Source organism: Thunnus thynnus, chromosome 17, assembly GCF_963924715.1.
Source record: "Thunnus thynnus chromosome 17, fThuThy2.1, whole genome shotgun sequence".
Taxonomy (NCBI): domain Eukaryota; kingdom Metazoa; phylum Chordata; class Actinopteri; order Scombriformes; family Scombridae; genus Thunnus; species Thunnus thynnus.
Window position 1 is genome coordinate 12,598,529 of NC_089533.1, and position 17,427 is coordinate 12,615,955.

The following is a 17,427-nucleotide window of genomic DNA, read 5'->3' on the forward strand; positions in this document are numbered from 1 at the left end:
AATATCGAGGTATTTGGTCAAAAATATCATAATATTTCATTTTGTTCATAATATGGCCCGGCCTTAAGTTGCAGTGGTTCTTTGGAATATGAGATAGGGTTACAAATCTGAGCTGTCGTCCTAATAATGTGTCTCCACTTTCACCTCACAGCCTGCAATTATTTTGTTTTGCGAGTGTACCTATAATCCTGCGTGTGATTCTCAGTGTGCCCATATCACCTGCTCCAGCCAGCAAAGACAGAGATGCTTTTCCAACAGGCAGTGAAAGGGTTAAGTCTGACTCTGCATGCACCGAGCAGGCCTCCCTCCCCTCCCTCCCTCCTCTCTTCTCTTCTCTTCCATCCATTTTTTACTGTGTGTTTTCAAGAGGGGCTGTGCCATCTGCAAACGCAGTGCCTGGTTTACGATCTGCTATATGCACACACAACAAAGTTTGAAAACACAGTAGAGCCGCCGCGCTTTAATATCGGATTCATTCTGGACACACACGGCTTTCCGCGGATGCTTCCTTCTGCGCTTTAAGTATCTTTTATACACTTGTTTCCCCTCCTATCCGAAAGCTACGGGATATGTCGAGAGGCGGAGGCGTTTCTTCCTCTACCCGAAGCCTACTCAAGTTGGGACCCTGACGCGCTATGACATAAAGGTAAGAGGGGAAAGTGGAAGCAGTGAATCGTTCTGGGATTTAGCTTTTTTTTTTTTTTTTTACTTGTTTTGTCGAGGTTGCAACTTTGAAACTCGGAAACATAGCTGAGTCACGGTCAGATACTTCACCTACTCGATCATCCCATTTGACGCAACGTGCATGATCATGCACGCATTCGTCCTAGTTTGGGACAAAAAGGACATGTCAGAGCAACCTTTAAAAAAATCAAGATGTGCTTTCAACCAGTGGCTGACTATTATTCCACACATCTGTTGGGCATAATAAAACATACCTAGACACGCTTATAGGCCTGATCTGGGAACAGTTTTGACTTTCCCCCCGATAGATAAAGCCTATTAGGCTACATCTGCTCACTAAAAAAAAATCGTGCATTATTCTGGATATCTGAACAAGATGTTTTACAAGTTGAGTCTTCCAAAAGAGTCATGAGAATTCAGTCCGATGTGCTGTCATGTCAAGGTCAAAAGTTACACACAAATTGCATGAGGAATATTCTATTTTCTCAGGAAAGATAAGATAATTTAGAGTGTGTTTTTGATAAAAAAGAGTCTGGACTTTTGAGACAGTAGTTTGTTAGTCTAAATTAAGATGCCAGTCACGTCACAAAATGTATTAATCTTCATTATGAGTGTGAGTGTAATGGAGGCATCTAGATTAGATTAGAAATCCGGCCAAAGGGAGAGTTTTATTGCCACTCTGAGCTTCCTATTACAGCACTGCTTTCTCTGTCATTAACTGCTTTTAACCCCCCATTTTTAACTACTTGAATTTACAGGAAGTTTCAGGAAGGGCGCATTTAACTGAATTTCTAGTTATTCCTCTCACAGTCTTCAAATGAGTAATACCAGGAAGCAGGGTTGAACCGTGAACTGGTCCTGCATTGGTCACCATTACAGATTAACCCTGCGGTCAGCTAAGCTCCAAACATTTTTTTTTTTACAACCATTTAACAACAGTCCTCTGACAGCATAGGATATTCTCTCATAGTATGTCAGAAATTGCTGGTCAATTTAGTGCAGCCACATTGTATTCATAGTATTCCCATAGCCTGCTGAGGTTTTTAAAGAGTTAAAAACTAAAGTGGTTTCAGTTTTCTTTCTTTATTACACAGTCAGTGTATTAAAAGCTAATATATATGTCGCACAATGTGCATTTTACACCCATCATAAATCAAGTTGGTCATAATCAGTATTTCACTGACTCATGGGTTCGATGCCATTTCAAAACCTGTCTCCAATCTCATATTTTGGAAATGCTATTTGATGACACAGCACTTGCCTTTTAAGTGAGGGGATTGATCCCCATTGTTCTTGTATCAAATTTCTTAGTTAAATAGGGGCGAAAGATTTGTGTGGAAAGTTATCAGTTCAACTGACTTACTCCCCTTACTATGAAAGATAAAGCAGTCCAATGTCCAGGTTAATGTGATAGATACTGTACAATAATACTGTCTTGATTGAGACAGGTAAAATTAAAAAAACAGGAACCTATCAGTGATTCTGGTGGACTACCTGTGTGTGTGTGTAGAGGTTCAGCTGGTTTGTTTTTTGTTCAAATGCTTTGAAGCCCTTCTGCTGCTGTGGTGATGTAATCAGGTCAGAAAAACAGGGGAAGTGGAGCCCCTCCTGTTACCGTTAACACTCCAAGGTAAAACACAGATTTCTACACTGGCATGTTGGGTTGGAATCTGCAGTCAAGTTAGATCTGGAACTAATATTCGCTTTTCATGGGTGGGAAATTTATTTTATGAGATTGAATGTTAAAAATAGCTGGTCATTGCTTATTTAGGAACAATGCACTGTATTAACACAGGTCTCTCCAAGTTGTCTCAGGGAAAACTGAGCCCAGGTATTGTGTTTCACATTGCTGGGAAGTGCTGAGTTGTTCCTCTCTTCTTCCAAATGCAATTACATCTAGTGTGTTTGGAAATTTTTCTCAGTTAATATATGACATTTAAAGAACAAATAATATGACCTGTAACAGGCTCAGATCTTTTTTTACATCTAATTTGTGCGTTCCTTTCCAGCAGGAACATACATGTGGACGTCACTGAAGCTGCAAACAGGAGGACGACGCTCTTGCATTTTTCCACTGAACTGATCTCTAACAAGCCACCTTGCCACAGGCAACACGGTGGGCTGGCCTGCTGTTAGACTATCTTTTGCCACCTGTGAAACACTACTGCCATCATGCAGACCTCATCGCTCCGCCGCCAGATGAAAAACATGGTCAACAACTACACAGAGGCTGAGATCAAGGTCCGGGAAGCCACTTCCAATGACCCTTGGGGTCCTCCCAGCTCGCTTATGTCTGAAATCGCAGATCTGACCTTCAATGTAGTGGCTTTTACTGAGGTTATGGGTATGATCTGGAAGCGGCTCAATGACCACGGTAAAAACTGGCGCCATGTTTATAAGGCGCTGACCCTGCTGGACTACCTGATCAAAACAGGCTCTGAGCGTGTGGCTCAGGAGTGCAGAGAGAACATATACACCATCCAGACACTGAGAGACTTCCAGTACATAGATCGGGATGGACGTGACCAGGGTGTCAATGTCCGTGAGAAGGCCAAGCATCTAGTAGCACTGCTGAAGGACGAAGAAAAGCTAAAGAAGGAGAGGAGCCAGGCACTGAAGACCAAGACGCGCATGACGGGGGTCACCGGTGGCTTAGGTTCTGGATCCCTGCCTCCTCCTTACCCAGGACGCCGCACCAGCCAGCCCAGTTCAGCAGGAGGGTATGGGGATGAGCTTGGCAGGTGCAGAAGCTCACCATCGTCCGTCCACTGTGAGTAGCAGGAACATCTAACTTTAAACAACCTGTCTGAACAAGAAGTGCACTCTCCCTCACATGTAACATTACTTTAGTGGCTCAAAGGACACAGTTAGCTGAACAATACCTGAATGTCTCCTTTGGCATGTGACCTGTCATTTGTCAGGAATGCACATATGACAAGTCATGAGGTCATGATAAGTCATCTTTCCCACAAGTTTATCAGATAAATTCAAATGTGATCTTTTTGATGATGTAAGTAACAGAATTCCTTAACAGCTCGACTTATCAGTCACCTAATATTTTCCGTTTGATGACAAAAAACAAGACAATTTATGGAGACATCGTCTGATTATACAGCACCAGTTAGAAGTTTGGACACACTTTCTCATTCAAGTGAGTGAGAAGGTGTGTCTAAACTTCTGACTGGTGCTGTATATTCCTTCTCTCCGCCCAGTTTCTGTATTTTCACATTTGTACCACAATCAGATCTCACCTGTGAGTCTCACTGACTTAAATGCTATTTTAATACCAGCAACACATAAGCCTTGATAAGTACAAATTAATTTCTTGTTCCTTTTGTCCTCCGACGTTTTAATACAAAGTGTTTTAGTTTTGCTCTCTATTGATGGTTGGACATCTACATTCCTTTCATTCTCCAGTTTACAGTCATGTCAGCTAAACTGGATTTACAAAAGAGAAGAGGCCCTGTTTGTGCTTGTCTCTAAAACTAATGTGAAACCACAACTGGATACCACATTTACTCGTTGGTCGAGCTATCTGTCACGTTCCTGCAATGCTCTTAGTTAGGTGGCTAAATCATAGAAGAACCTAACTGATCTTTGTTTTAGTGTGAAGAGGTTAGGAAATCTGATGTCACTGACTTATCAACTACAGTAAACAGCTCAAACTTGAAAAAATATTGTGAAAAAACATCAAGAAGCTGTACACAGCATTCATAATTGTGGTATGACTAGTGTTTATTATATACTTTGGCATTTGTACGGTCTGTGTGGTGTTTATTAGAAGGTGTCAATCAGTAGCAGAGCCGTTACTATGTTATACTTTGATGTCCGAGGCCTTTTTCATGGTGTAAACAGAGACATGCCTGCAAAATGGTATCTCACTGTTTTATGACCACTAATCTCTCCAAAGTCCATTTTTCTCAAATATATTTTCCCTTTGATACACGTTCCCTGCATATTTTTCTGGGCCTGATGGTGTGCCAGTGGAAACATGTGGCCAGTTACCACTATCGAGTTCTGGGTCTGTTGTTAAATGCTACTACAATAGGAGCATGGTTTGCAATACTCAGGAAGAATACAAACATCTAAAAACACCACAAAATGCTAAGTTTCAAGCTTCAGTTTATCAGACAGAGGCTGGCTTTCATGCTATTACAATTTCACACTCCGGCAGTCATAGAATTTAATTAAAATTACTTGGTCTTTATCCAGATAGGAATGCTTCCAAAAAAGCCAAGAAAGCAAAAACTAAGATCTTTTTTTTTTTGTGTTTGTGTGTGTTAGTGTGTGTTGATGTGCATGTATGTGTGCCTACTTGTTTGCTGGCCTGTGTAAATGCAGTAACTCCATTGTTTGACTGTCTCTGCTCTGAGTGGTCTAAATGGTTAAATGTGACAATAATGGTGGTTAGGGCAGCAACTAATTATTATTTTCATTATCGATTAATCTGTCGATTATATTCTCGGTCAATCGATTCATCGCTTCATCTGTAAAGTATCAGAAAATGGTGAAAAATGCCCATCATAAGTTCAAGGTGACATCATCAAATGTCTTGTTTTATCCCACCAGCTGTCCAATGCCCAAATGTTCAGTTTACTGTTATATAAGACAGAGAAAAGCAGCAAATTCTCACCTTGGAGAAGTTGAAACTCAAGAATATTTGGCATTTTTGCTTAAAAACAATGACTTATCATTAATAAACAATTTCTTATCAAAGTAGTCGCTGGTTAATTTTAACTTATTGATTAATCGACTAATTGTTGCAGCTGTAGTGGTTGCCTGTTCCAGGACACCAGCACATGGTTGGAGTGTTGGACTAAATGCTGAGGGATGGTGTGGGTGGGGGTCAGTAGGTTGGCAGCAGCTAATTGCCAGCAAGCATTCCAGCTCAGACGGGGGATATTGAGGGGCAGCACAGTGGAAGTGATTGGTTTCTGAGACCTGACTCTGCCAACGTGTGGCCGGCGGCCCTCTTTTAGCCCCATGACCCAAAGCCTGGCACCCAGACTGGTGTACTGCCAGCCTCCCCATTCCCTCCCCCAAACCTGGACCTGGAGTCCTGGAACCCACCCAAAGGATTTGGGGTAATAAGGTGGGCCCCACTCCAGCCCATCCATTCCTCTCCCCCTTCACCACCCTAGCTCTCTACACAGGCGAACCATTGTTCTCAGTGCAGGCAGAGTTAGGCAGACCGTGGCAAGCAATGCCAGCAAAGGCCCTAAACAACGACCAGTGGATAAAAATTAACATGCAAAAACAGCACCAGCTCTTAAAAATCACTCTAAAGTGTTTATGTCTTTGTTTTTCATTTCCTACCCCCTCTATATCCATCTGTCAATGTTTCCATCTGCTCCCCTTTAAACACCCGACCCCCTTCTCTTCCTCTGTCTCTGTAGCCTCCTCTTCCTCTCCTCGACTTGCCCCAGACCTGGAGCAAGCTCGGCCCACGACCAGCGGAGAAGAAGAGCTGCAGCTGCAGCTGGCCCTGGCTATGAGCCGAGAAGAAAGTGAAAAGGTACCATTAACTGAAATAACACACACACACACACACACATTTCAACTGATCACAAATGCCTCATCCTTGCAGTACATGCTGTAGTAAAACATTAAACAGCTCCCACACACACACACGTCAGGGTGGTGGAGCACTGTTACTGCCTGCCCCGCAGTACCAGTTTCCCAGAATCTTTAATAGAAAGTGATATCATCAACTCTCTTTCTGATGTGGTCAATAATGGCATTTTTACAATCGGTGTGAGCAATACTTAAGAGTGAGGAAGCTGCTGAAAGAATGAGAAGCCAGACAGGATGTGTGCATTGATCCACTCCTAAGCACAGACAGCCAGCCCTAGTCTCCATGGCAAGGACAGCCTTTGCCCTCTGTGATTTCTATTCAGCTGCTACGGGGACATACTGTTGTGCATAGCAGTTTCCTCTTCTGTAATCAGCTGTGATTTTGTTGATAAAATGGAGATCAAGTCTGCCACAGTCTGAATCACCTCAAACCATTGTAATTCTTAATGAATCACTTCAGATAAGTCAGGCGTGATTTTACCTTTTCCTTTTGGTTAGTCTTCCTCCTAATCCTTCCTGCTTGAATCTAGCCACCTCCCACAGTGGATATTGATGAACAGACCCAGCTCCAGATCGCTATGAGTCTCAGCAAGGAGGAGGCCCAGAAGGTACAAATACACTAGGTCCAGGGATAACACTTGCTTTGCATCATTTCCCCTACAGCACATCTCCTGTTGCTCTATACACTAAACCTCACGACCCAGTGTCTGTGTCCTTCTGGGAAACAAGTGCATGTACTCACTTTCTCCTCTCCCCAGATTTGATATATGGCCCTCCTCACCCCTCAACAGCAACATGGACATGTAACTTTCTCCAGTGACTAGAGACTAATCAGATGAGGCATCATCCTTCTGTTTCACTAACCTTTGAATCTCTCCTCTTAGACCAGACCAGAGATACCCATCTCAGACACTCTGACCTCTTCTGGTTTGGTGTCAGGGGAGGGCAAAGGGACTAATCCCTTTACTCTGTTTGGGAAATTTGTAGAATTGCATGCAATGAATTGTAAAGGATGTCAAAGCACATTTTCCAGTTTTTTAGACCAAATACTAATTGCAGTTTCTTTCACCGGTTGACACTCTCACAGCCAGTCCAGCGCCCACCTGCCTCAATGGATATGGATGAGGAAACCCAGCTCCAGTTAGCTCTGACCATGAGCAAGGAGGAGCACCAGCAGGTAGGGTTCCTCGGAGGTCACTCGGGGGGGTGGCAGGGCAGAGAGACACCTTTTGGAGCCGTTAGTTTTGTAGATTACAGTTGTAGATAACCACACTGGTCAGACTTTTGTTAACTGGGTTAAACAGGATCACCTTCAGATTTGTCCAGTTTCCAGTTATAAGAATTTTACATTGATTTGAAACACTTTAAGGTAACATGCGCCAATTCTTCATCATTACATGCCTTATTTTTATAAAAGTCCATCTCTGCATGATCTTGAAAAACAGTCAGTAGTCTTTAAATGTCAGTCACCAACGCCACATCAGGGTTGTAGGTGGGATTTAAATAAGATAATGACCTTTTTGATCTTTTATTGCAGTAGGAAGTCATCCTCTTATGTCTTTTTATTTTTAATTACCTCCATAATTTTTTTTTACTTCTTTCTACACCCTCTGCTTCCTTTTCTTTGCTTTTTTAAAATTGTATTCTGTACCTGTCACTCTGTTCTGTTATCTTTTGCAACAATTGTACTCCACCTCTCTCTTCCTGTCTCACTCTGTCTCTTTGTCTTTTTCCTCCCTTGTTTTCTCTCTCACTATGCCGATGTACTCTAGCACAATAGAAATGCTCTGTTAGAGATCACAGCCATGCTCCGCTCTCTCCTCTCTGTGACCAGAGAATGTTCTGGTCTGTGCCCATGCCTCACATCTATCTGGCTTTTGTGCGCGCGTGCTGTCGCTGACACATAAATATAGTATGATGTGACAATATGTGAATTTTGCCGGAAGCTGTCATACCCTAAAGGCGTCCATGTGTCTGTGTCTGTTGACAGGAGCAACTCAGTCGTCAAGGAGATGAGTCTATGCTCCAGAAAGCTCTGGAGGAGAGCAAACTTGAGATGCAGACTAAAGGCGGGGTATGAAATATTGGGGTATGGAATATCTCAATGGGGGTGATGAAATAAAGGATAACCATATATTGGTTTGGCTTTGAGAACATGTTGGGTTGGGTAATTGGGTCTGATCAGGTTTTACATCTCAACCATCGATTACACTGAAAATTTCACCAACTAACTAACTATCAGTGAGTGCTGAAGCAATATACTAAATTAACACTGATCTTTTTTCCCTGTTTATGTGGTCAGACTGCCTTCATGGACCTGGTAGATGTTTTTGCAGTACCCGTAGATCCACCTCCAAGTGATCCTAACTGGAATAATGCCCCATATCAGGCCGCTGCTCGCCCGGGTGGCACAGACCCATGGGACTCCCTGGGTGAGTGAGTGAGCACGGAGTCATAAATTCAGTAAATTACCAGGTAGTGTTCAGGTTATGAGTCATCTTAAGCCATTTGGTCACAAATGTTCATTCTTGAGGGCAGAAACATTTGTCACATGGTCAGTTTCATGTATTAGTTTTTTTTTCTTTTTGAAATGGATACACCGTAAAGTGTAGTGTTTGGGATGAAACTCTTCATGTTCACAGTATCATGTGTACTGCTTTCATGCTATGAAGAACTTATAGCATTAGAACAGAAGCATCTCTCTCTAATTCAACTCTATTATTAAAGAAGGCAGCACCAACACCTCAAGAGTAGAGTCTCCCTGGATGGCACCGCCAACTTCCAGCAGCCCTCCCCCACCATGGGAGCCAAGCCAGCCCCCAGTCGACCCTTGGGATGGCCCACAGAGTAATGTCTCCAGCCTCAACGCCACAGGTCGAGTATGGGCCTTCCCGGCCAATGCAGGTGTGTGTGTGAGCATACCTGCATTTATAAAGCTCAACTGAAGATGAATAGGGCGTTTTTAAATAAAATGTTTTACAATAATTAAATTAGATTGGTTTTTGTCATGTTGTCATAGCCTCTGCAGGAGTTGATCCATTCTCAGCCCCATCAGCAGCCAAGGAACCTTCTCCCCGAACTGGAAGCCCCTCAGGTAAACAGTTATGTTCTCTTACTATTCCCGCTGTAGATATGTGCAACCCACATGCTTTCAATGTCAGAACTCTTCCTTTTTCTGCTATTAGATGGGGATCTATTTGATGAAGCCATGGATGGAGGTCAGGTGAATGTCAATGGACGAGGGGAGGGCAGTCCTGAGCTATTTGACCTGTCCCGTCTTGGAGAAAGCCTGGCTGCCCCCAGCCCTCGTACATGTCGAACCCCTGAGTCCTTCCTAGGCCCCACAGGAGCTTCCTTGGTGAACCTGGACAGCTTGATCCCAGCAAATCCCCCAGCCAAGACCAAGAACCCTTTTCTATCAGGTATTTATTGTCATGTTATTTTCCCAGGGAAAGACCAGTAAAGTGGATCGTTGGTAGCTGCAACTCTAGATTTATTGCAGCCAGGTATTTCATTTAACCAAATGCAAATTCTGTGAACATTACCAGAGCATACCAGAAGTAGTGATTTCCTAGCTTCCATGTAGCTATTGTATTTACTGTATTTGTGTATGGAATAAAAATCTATTTGAAGAGACAAGAAATTCTTGTGATTGGTTATTACTTTTTGGTTCAGTTATTATTGAGTCAGATGGTAATACAGTTGCAGATATATATATATATTTTTAAACTCTTCTTGGTTGGTATCCAGACCAAAGGAGTGTTCTGCTGAAGAACAACATTTTTAATTCAGAAATAATGATACATTTCTTTTGGCTATTTCTGCATTTTCATGATCCTTTTCCTGTTGTATTTTGGGATCTGTTTTCTGACAACATAGCTTGTAAATGCATTTAAATCTCTGATGTTGAAAGCATCAGCAGTGTTGAAAGCATCAGTGGGAAAGAGTTTTCAGATCAGCCCCTGCTTGAAACTGTAATTTGAGACTTACTGATAAAACAATCAGCAGACTAAATTTTCACAGTGTTTGATTTAACAGGCTGCAAACACAATCTCAGAAATGATCTGTCAAATTTGAATAGCTGGTAAAGTAAATCTCTTCTCTTTTTTTGTCTCTTTTGGTATAGGCCTGAGTGCTCCTTCAGCCACCAATCCATTCCAAACTGAGCAGACCAGACTAACTCTGAATCAAATGGGCTCTGGCTCTGGTTCCACTTCTGCGGCCGCTTCTCTTTCATACAGTGCCTCCTTGCCCCTGCCTACGAGCCACCAGCCTGCCAGCCTCCCCTCGTCACTCACTCACCCCACCCAGCCAGGCCTGGGCCTTCCAGTGAACCTCCCTGAACCCTTGTTGCCCTTCTCCACAGGTAGCTCTCAGGGGTCACAGGCTGCACAGAACAATCCGAACCCTTTCTTATGAGGACCAACTAAACTGGAGAAAACATCTTAGAAAAAGAGGAATACCATTAGGTTTTGCTCTTGAAATATCACTCTAACCACAAATTGAACTGCATCCCCAAGGACTTGTATGAAAACCCTATTCCTAGTTGTTTTTATATTGTGTTATAATATAGTAACCCTTAGACTGATGCAAGTTGGCTCTGCTCTTCACTGCAACAACCTGTCCTGCTCCTCTTGTCATGAATCCAATAACAGGGTATGAAATATATAATACCTATGTATGAGAAAATGTCATGTAGTGCCATGTAAAACTTCTTTAAGGCTATAACCTATTGCTAATTGACTTCAGATAGACACCTACACAAAAGCACAGTTTTTTGATATGTTGTTGTCACTGTTCTTCGCCATAATTTCCAGGCACTTTTAAACTAGTCAACTTAGTCTCCTGCTCACTCAGCTGTTTGTGTGATTGGCGTAACTGGCTGCTGATGTCATATACTTTCTGGTAAGCGGCAACAGTGACTAAAAGACATGGCTCGTCCCTGAAATGTTTCTGCATCCACATGGTTATGTCTATGGAGTTTCTGTTGGACCAGAACTGATGAGAAACATCAGCATATTCATAATTTTACTATAGTGAAAGGAATTGCTGGGGTTAACTGGATGAAATTAAGAGTTCGGGAGGACTGTTAAGTGCTTCAGAATTTACTATAAGCAAAGCAACATTAGAAAATGTATGAATCATGAGTTTTATTAATTGTTTGTGAACCACTGACTCATCAAATACAAGGGTGTAATTAGAACACTCCTTCTTTCTTCGGTTGGTTTTATTGTTTTGTATTTTCTCATTTCCCCTGATATCAATGCATTTGATATGAAATCATCACAACACAGGCACACAATAACAGTTTGTCATTCACTTTACATCCCCTGCACGCAATAACTCATTACTACTATGTAGCATTACAGGAGTCACTCCGACAAGGGAAGCTTCATTTGAATGTTTGTGACTCACATTTCATAGGTTGTTACAATAAAGGTGGAAGAGCTTATTTTATTTCAGATGGAGACTTGACCTTCCTTAGTGTAACATGAGATTTCCTCCAATGTTATGAAAACATGCAAGTCCTATGGCTTGGAGAGTCTTGCCTTTTGTCTGTCACACTTACATATTGAATGATCACTACAGTCAGTCATGAATACCTGCAATGGACTGTTGATAAGTCCAGAATTTCTCCTGCATAAAAGGTATAGAAATTGAATGAATTAATACTGTACGTTTAATTGAGAGAAATCCTTTTTTTTTAGTATGACAGTATAAACAACTGTTAAGTGCCTAACCATACAATCATTCCATCCTCCTATGATTTGACTAATACATTGTTTCCTTTGATGGGCAGTCACTATATTCATATGATACCAAAAATGAAGTATTGTTTTTCATACTGTTATGTCCTGCCACGGTTTCATTGAATCCAACTTTACTTTTGATTTGAGGGGCTGACACACACTAGGCACATTATATCCTCTCAAGTTGTGTTTAAACAGTCTTTGCACACTGAGGATTCTGACATTTCATGCCAAAAGGCTTGGAGACCTCATTCAAGGTCCTTTTACAGTAGCATCACTTTACAAGTAACAAATGTATGATAGATCACTTGACCGTGATAGACTCCAGCCAGCTCAGCACTTCCTGAAGTCCCTCTCCAGAACGGGCACTGAGTTCCAGTATTGTGATTGGCTGAGTAGCAGATGCAATGATGTCATCCATTCGAAACAGTGACTTTACCTCTACGAGACTCATAGTGCAAGGCATGTCCCTGGAAAACATGGGATGTAAAACTTTTACAAAACGGCACAAACTGTTTTTCTGCTAGAGACAGAATTATAATATTTGACACAGATTGTGTTGTACCTGCTGACTCTGCTGACATTTTGCAGGTAAGACAAGTGAATATAGTGTTTGATGTGTATGCTTAGAGTGTCACCTCTTGTTGAAGAGAATAAGCACAGAAGCACTGTGCAGAGGCTCAGCAGAGAGTACTGACAGCAGTTGGATACAGGAGGAGGATATCTGTGCAATGTTGGATGAGTCCACCATGAACTATAGAAGGCAAAGACAGAAACATACAGTCAGATGATTCCAACAGTTTATGTGTTTACCAAATATATTTACAAATGTGTCCAGATAGATGCAGTACGTATATAAAGAACTTACAATGACAGAGGAGCAATCTTTAAAGTAACTCGGCCATATCGGGCCCATGCAGCCTCCTAGCTCTCTCACTGTCACCTTTTTCCTCTTCAGTGTGAGGTCTGTCAGGTTGGTTCCTACCTGGACAGGTATTACGACACACACACACACACACACACATCAAAACAGAGTGTATACAGAGGGGCTAAATCAAGGACAACTCGACTGGACAAAAATCTTGAGGGCTGAGTATCTTTACCGACATATCAAAACAGAGTCTGCACACTTTGTATTAAAAATATCTGTCATTATTACTTACTGTAGGCAGAGTAGAAGGAGGTGCCCCCAGTTCACATGATCCATGCAAATTGAGCTGTAATAATCTGTTAGGAAAAATATCCACAGAGCCAGTGCTGGGACGTTTAACCAGAGCTTCTAAAGGATATACAAGTTCAATCTATTATTTCTACTGCGGATATAGTATTTGGCCAGTTATTAACGCGTTTTGTATGTGAACACCACTGTGAAATAATAATTTAGTCGCCACTGGGATCATCAATACCTGTAACTTGTGTACGTCATTGACATGCCTACACATCTTGTTTTGCATCTGTACTGCAACGCTATACTGGAACCAATGCAAAATAACATGATCAATATATCAACCAAGATAAGTGGAAAAATGCTATTAATAATACTTAGATAGTAAATCATATGTACAGTTTAAAGTTATTACCACCACTACTAACTTAAGCTATTACAGTAATGTTAGCTCAACACGCTAAATTTGCTAGCTATGTAACCTACGCCAAAACGTTCAATTTACAAACTGAATACAGAGGATATTTTGAAGACGTTTCAGCAGCAGCGTTTTTCCGACACCCGTCGCTCCGAGAAGCAAACAGATTTCATTGCTGCTCATTTCGTTTGTCCAGCAGAGACATAAAAAATAGCGTACGTAGCATGTACGTAGCCGATGAAGCCTCACTTGGCACCATGGTGACGCTCACGTGACTGTTAAACGTGCCTGTGATTGGACAAAGTATAAACCAATCATTCGAATCTTATCTCTGATTGGTCACAAGACCAAAACACCCAAGTAAGAGTCCTTATTGGCTCGCAGGACGGAAACAGTCAAAACGCTACACAAACTTCGCATTTGCACTGCGTTATTGGCAGTGTCATCATATTTCTGCTGGAAGTTGTTCTGGTGGAGCCATGGAGGCTATGTTAAAGAGAGAGCTGGGGACGGGCATGCTGAAGCCAGCTGGTCGCGCAGCAGGTGGATGTATCAGCGAGGGCCAGAGTTATGATACTGATACTGGAAGAGTGTTTGTGAAGATAAATCACAAGAGCCAGGTATCTTATTCCATTGTTGTTTTCTTGTTTTATGCATTATAGTGACATTCATCTGGCTAATTTCAGCCCTTCTATATGTGCTAATCTGAGACTGAATGCAAAAGCACATCAGTGAATAGGATTTGTTCCAGCAGCTACACCCACTCAAAGCCACTGCCAGAGGACTTTGTGCACACATTGTGAAATGGATAACAATCAACTTATTTATTTTACCATACCCCATACCCCACCCTTGCTACTACACTGCTCACCAGTACAGTTCTTTTTTTGTTTTTATTCAGGCCAAATTGATGTTTGATGGGGAAATGGCCAGTTTGGAAGCCATTTTGAAGACAGAAACTGTAAGAGTCCCCAAGCCTGTGAAGGTGATTGAACTTGACAGAGGAGGATGTGTATTTGTGATGGAACATCTGGACATGCGAGGTCTTACCAAGTAAGAGCTAGCTCATACTGTTTGTGTAATATATCGGTACCACTGTAGATTAGAATGGGCAGCAGTGTGAAAGTAATCTAAGCCTATGTTTTTTAATAAAATGCTTTATTTCCAATTAGGTATTCAAGCCAGCTAGGGGAGCAGTTGGGAGATCTGCATCTTCACAACAAGAGACAGTTGGAAAAATTAAATAAAGAGCAGCAGACTGTGGGTAATTTACTTCACTTAACCTCACTTTAGTAAATGCAAATGTAGACAAACGCACAAATCTGTCATCTTCTTGCCATTACTAAACTGAATAATGGTCAACTCTCACATTTTAATGCCCCCCTCCAGTCAATATGGTGCAAAATGATATATGTGTAGAGTTTGACACTAGAAGGTGTTTTTTTACATTCATCTGCTAAAGAGGGAGCGTTTGTCTGTGCTCTCCTCAAATATCAGTTTAACACATGTATGTACCAGCAAGATTTTGTGGCATCACAACTAGCTTGGAGCCAATCATGGTCCTGTATGCAACTTATACAAATGTGATGTTGAAACATGAAGCCATCAGTGCACATACACTGAGAATGGATGTTTCAGTGATGTAGGAGACATCTTGCATCCAGCCAAATGAACAATAATCAAAGATTATGGATTTATTAAATTAGGGAGAAGGAGTGGATGTCATTTTATAAATTTTAACAAGGTAATTCAACTTTTGTTTTTCTGAAAGAAAAAAAAACAAACCCAAACATCATAGAATCATAGTATCATAGAACATGTCTGGAGGGGATCTATAAGTAAGATTGAATTGCTGATTAATTAGTACTAATTACCTTCTTTGATTGTATACAGGAAAAGGGGCTGGGCAGTCGGAGGTGGCTTTTGCCGAAAAATTTGGGTTCAGTGTAACTACATGCTGTGGATATCTACCACAGGTAAAAATATATTGTATCTGAATGCTAGGTGAAACTGGACTGTATTGTAGTCTTTAAGATGTAGGACATACGGTATGTAGTATACATTTGTGGTCCCTAAGTCTATGAAATGTTATACTTGACATTAGCAATACTACTGTGACCTTCAGTTTTGTCCTTACCTCCCCAGGAAAATGAATGGCAGGATGACTGGGTGACATTTTACTCCCGGCATAGGCTGCAGCATCAGCTTAACATTGTGGAGAAATCTTATGGAGACAGGGAGGCCAGAGAACTATGGGCCAAGCTACAGGTACATCCTCCCTTAGACCCCATTAAGAAACTTTAAACTCCATTTTATGAATGTATTAATAACCTAAAAATGTCACTTACATACTGTGTCTTTAACTTTTTACAGCTGAAGATCCCTCAGTTTTTCGCAGATGTGGAGATTGTCCCCGCTCTCCTCCATGGAGACTTATGGGGAGGCAATGTGGCAGAATGTGTAGAAGGCCCAGTCGTCTTTGATCCTGCTTCCTTCTATGGCCATTCAGAGTTTGAGCTGGGAATTGCAGGGATGTTTGGTGGCTTCAACAGCTCTTTTTACTCTGCTTACCATGACAAAATTCCTAAAGCACCAGGCTTTGCAAAGAGAAACCAGCTTTACCAACTTTTCCACTATCTGAATCACTGGAACCACTTTGGTGGTGGCTACAGAGGCTCTTCAATAAGGATTATGAAGGAACTACTGAAATAACTGCACTCACAGCCGCCTGTAGAAAGCTTTACAGTCTTAAACTTAAGCCAAGCGCTATGTGTATATATTGACAGACATTAATATGACCAATTATAGTGTTGCTAATTGTTGAAGAAACTAGACATTACATTCTTACATTGTAATGTCTGTTATTATGCAGAAATTACAGTCAACAAGACCATGTATTCTGTCTGCCCCACCTACACTACACTAACCTGCCTCCAAAAAAACAGATTCCATAGAACTTATCTTAAATTATGTAATTATATTTTTTTAGAATGACTTGTGTATATAACCATGAATCCCAAAATGCAATACTATTAAAAAAAGGAAAGGCTTAATCCACACCAAAAATCTCAGCTCTGGACAAACTTAAAACTAACATTTTATGCAAGTGGAAGAGCGAGCAGTGCATTTGAGGTAGACTTCATTGGGCTTGTGAATTGGGAGAACAAATGTTTGTATGGCAAGTCCTTTCTGAACTTTTGAATCTTTTGCATTGCCTGTGTTTGACCAGTGCACGACTGAATTATACTGCTGCGCTAAGGACATCTGATTTTCTCAGTGACTGCAATACTGTACACATCACCTACATTATAATAGCCTGACTGTTGATGTTGCTGTGCGGCATTGAATCCTTGCAATATCTGCTATCCACTAACCAGCAATAAATCTTGGGTTGAAGCAAAGTGTTTGGGAGCTTGTTATTGTGAGAATGATGAAAATGATGTTAACTGAGTGTCCCCTCCTCCACCTCAGTCTTCATCACTATCTATTGTGGCACCGTTGACAGTGGTGTTGCCCAAAATAACTGAATAACCACTAGTGAAGTGTTTATAATACAATTAAGGAGGTTTGTTTTCTCAACATACTTTAATTACAGTGTGAAACTTACACTTTAAGGTTATAGGACATTATTGCTGTCATGGTTTTGTAGGCCTTTATTATACCCTGGGAATAAGACAAAAGGTGACGATTCAAATTACCTTTGTCCACTGTATAGGAGTGTACTAAACCATGTACACCTTTCAGAGGGAGGAGGGCTCCTGAGAGGCTAGAATATTGATTTAGATACACAAAACAGTCTGTCAAACTATTAATTCAGCCAACGGCAATAGTTATAT

General features: G+C 41.5%; 3 protein-coding genes across 8 annotated transcripts; 2 read left to right on the forward strand and 1 right to left on the reverse strand.

Moving 5' to 3' along the window:
- Nucleotides 1–316: 316 nt before the first annotated feature.
- epn3a (epsin 3a) lies at nucleotides 317–11,720 on the forward strand. 5 transcript variants are annotated; one of them, XM_067571427.1, is made up of 11 exons: nucleotides 317–646; nucleotides 2,694–3,454; nucleotides 6,081–6,199; nucleotides 6,789–6,866; nucleotides 7,346–7,435; nucleotides 8,249–8,332; nucleotides 8,561–8,690; nucleotides 8,986–9,132; nucleotides 9,278–9,352; nucleotides 9,444–9,680; nucleotides 10,385–11,720. In XM_067571427.1, the coding sequence occupies exons 2-11, from the start codon at nucleotides 2,857–2,859 to the stop codon at nucleotides 10,675–10,677; spliced, it is 1,851 nt and encodes a 616-aa protein (XP_067427528.1). In that variant the 5' UTR covers nucleotides 317–646; nucleotides 2,694–2,856; the 3' UTR covers nucleotides 10,678–11,720. The 5 variants fall into 5 exon arrangements, with proteins under 5 accessions (XP_067427528.1, XP_067427527.1, XP_067427525.1 ...); XM_067571426.1 differs by having other exon boundaries at nucleotides 8,989–9,162; XM_067571424.1 differs by having other exon boundaries at nucleotides 319–646; nucleotides 8,986–9,162.
- On the reverse strand, nucleotides 11,468–13,866 carry arl16 (ADP-ribosylation factor-like 16). 2 transcript variants are annotated; one of them, XM_067571433.1, is made up of 5 exons: nucleotides 13,698–13,866; nucleotides 13,172–13,226; nucleotides 12,877–12,993; nucleotides 12,647–12,762; nucleotides 11,468–12,478 (listed from the first exon to the last, which is right to left on the reverse strand). In XM_067571433.1, the coding sequence occupies exons 1-5, from the start codon at nucleotides 13,772–13,774 to the stop codon at nucleotides 12,313–12,315; spliced, it is 531 nt and encodes a 176-aa protein (XP_067427534.1). In that variant the 5' UTR covers nucleotides 13,775–13,866; the 3' UTR covers nucleotides 11,468–12,312. The 2 variants fall into 2 exon arrangements, with proteins under 2 accessions (XP_067427534.1, XP_067427535.1); XM_067571434.1 differs by lacking the exon at nucleotides 13,698–13,866 and adding an exon at nucleotides 13,415–13,473 and having other exon boundaries at nucleotides 13,172–13,235.
- Nucleotides 13,867–13,959: 93 nt separating this feature from the next.
- fn3krp (fructosamine 3 kinase related protein) lies at nucleotides 13,960–16,992 on the forward strand. Its single transcript, XM_067571432.1, has 6 exons — nucleotides 13,960–14,211; nucleotides 14,493–14,644; nucleotides 14,764–14,855; nucleotides 15,485–15,567; nucleotides 15,737–15,859; nucleotides 15,965–16,992. Exons 1-6 carry the CDS (start codon nucleotides 14,071–14,073, stop codon nucleotides 16,301–16,303), a joined length of 930 nt encoding a protein of 309 aa, XP_067427533.1. The 5' UTR covers nucleotides 13,960–14,070; the 3' UTR covers nucleotides 16,304–16,992.
- The last annotated feature ends 435 nt before the right edge of the window (nucleotides 16,993–17,427 follow it).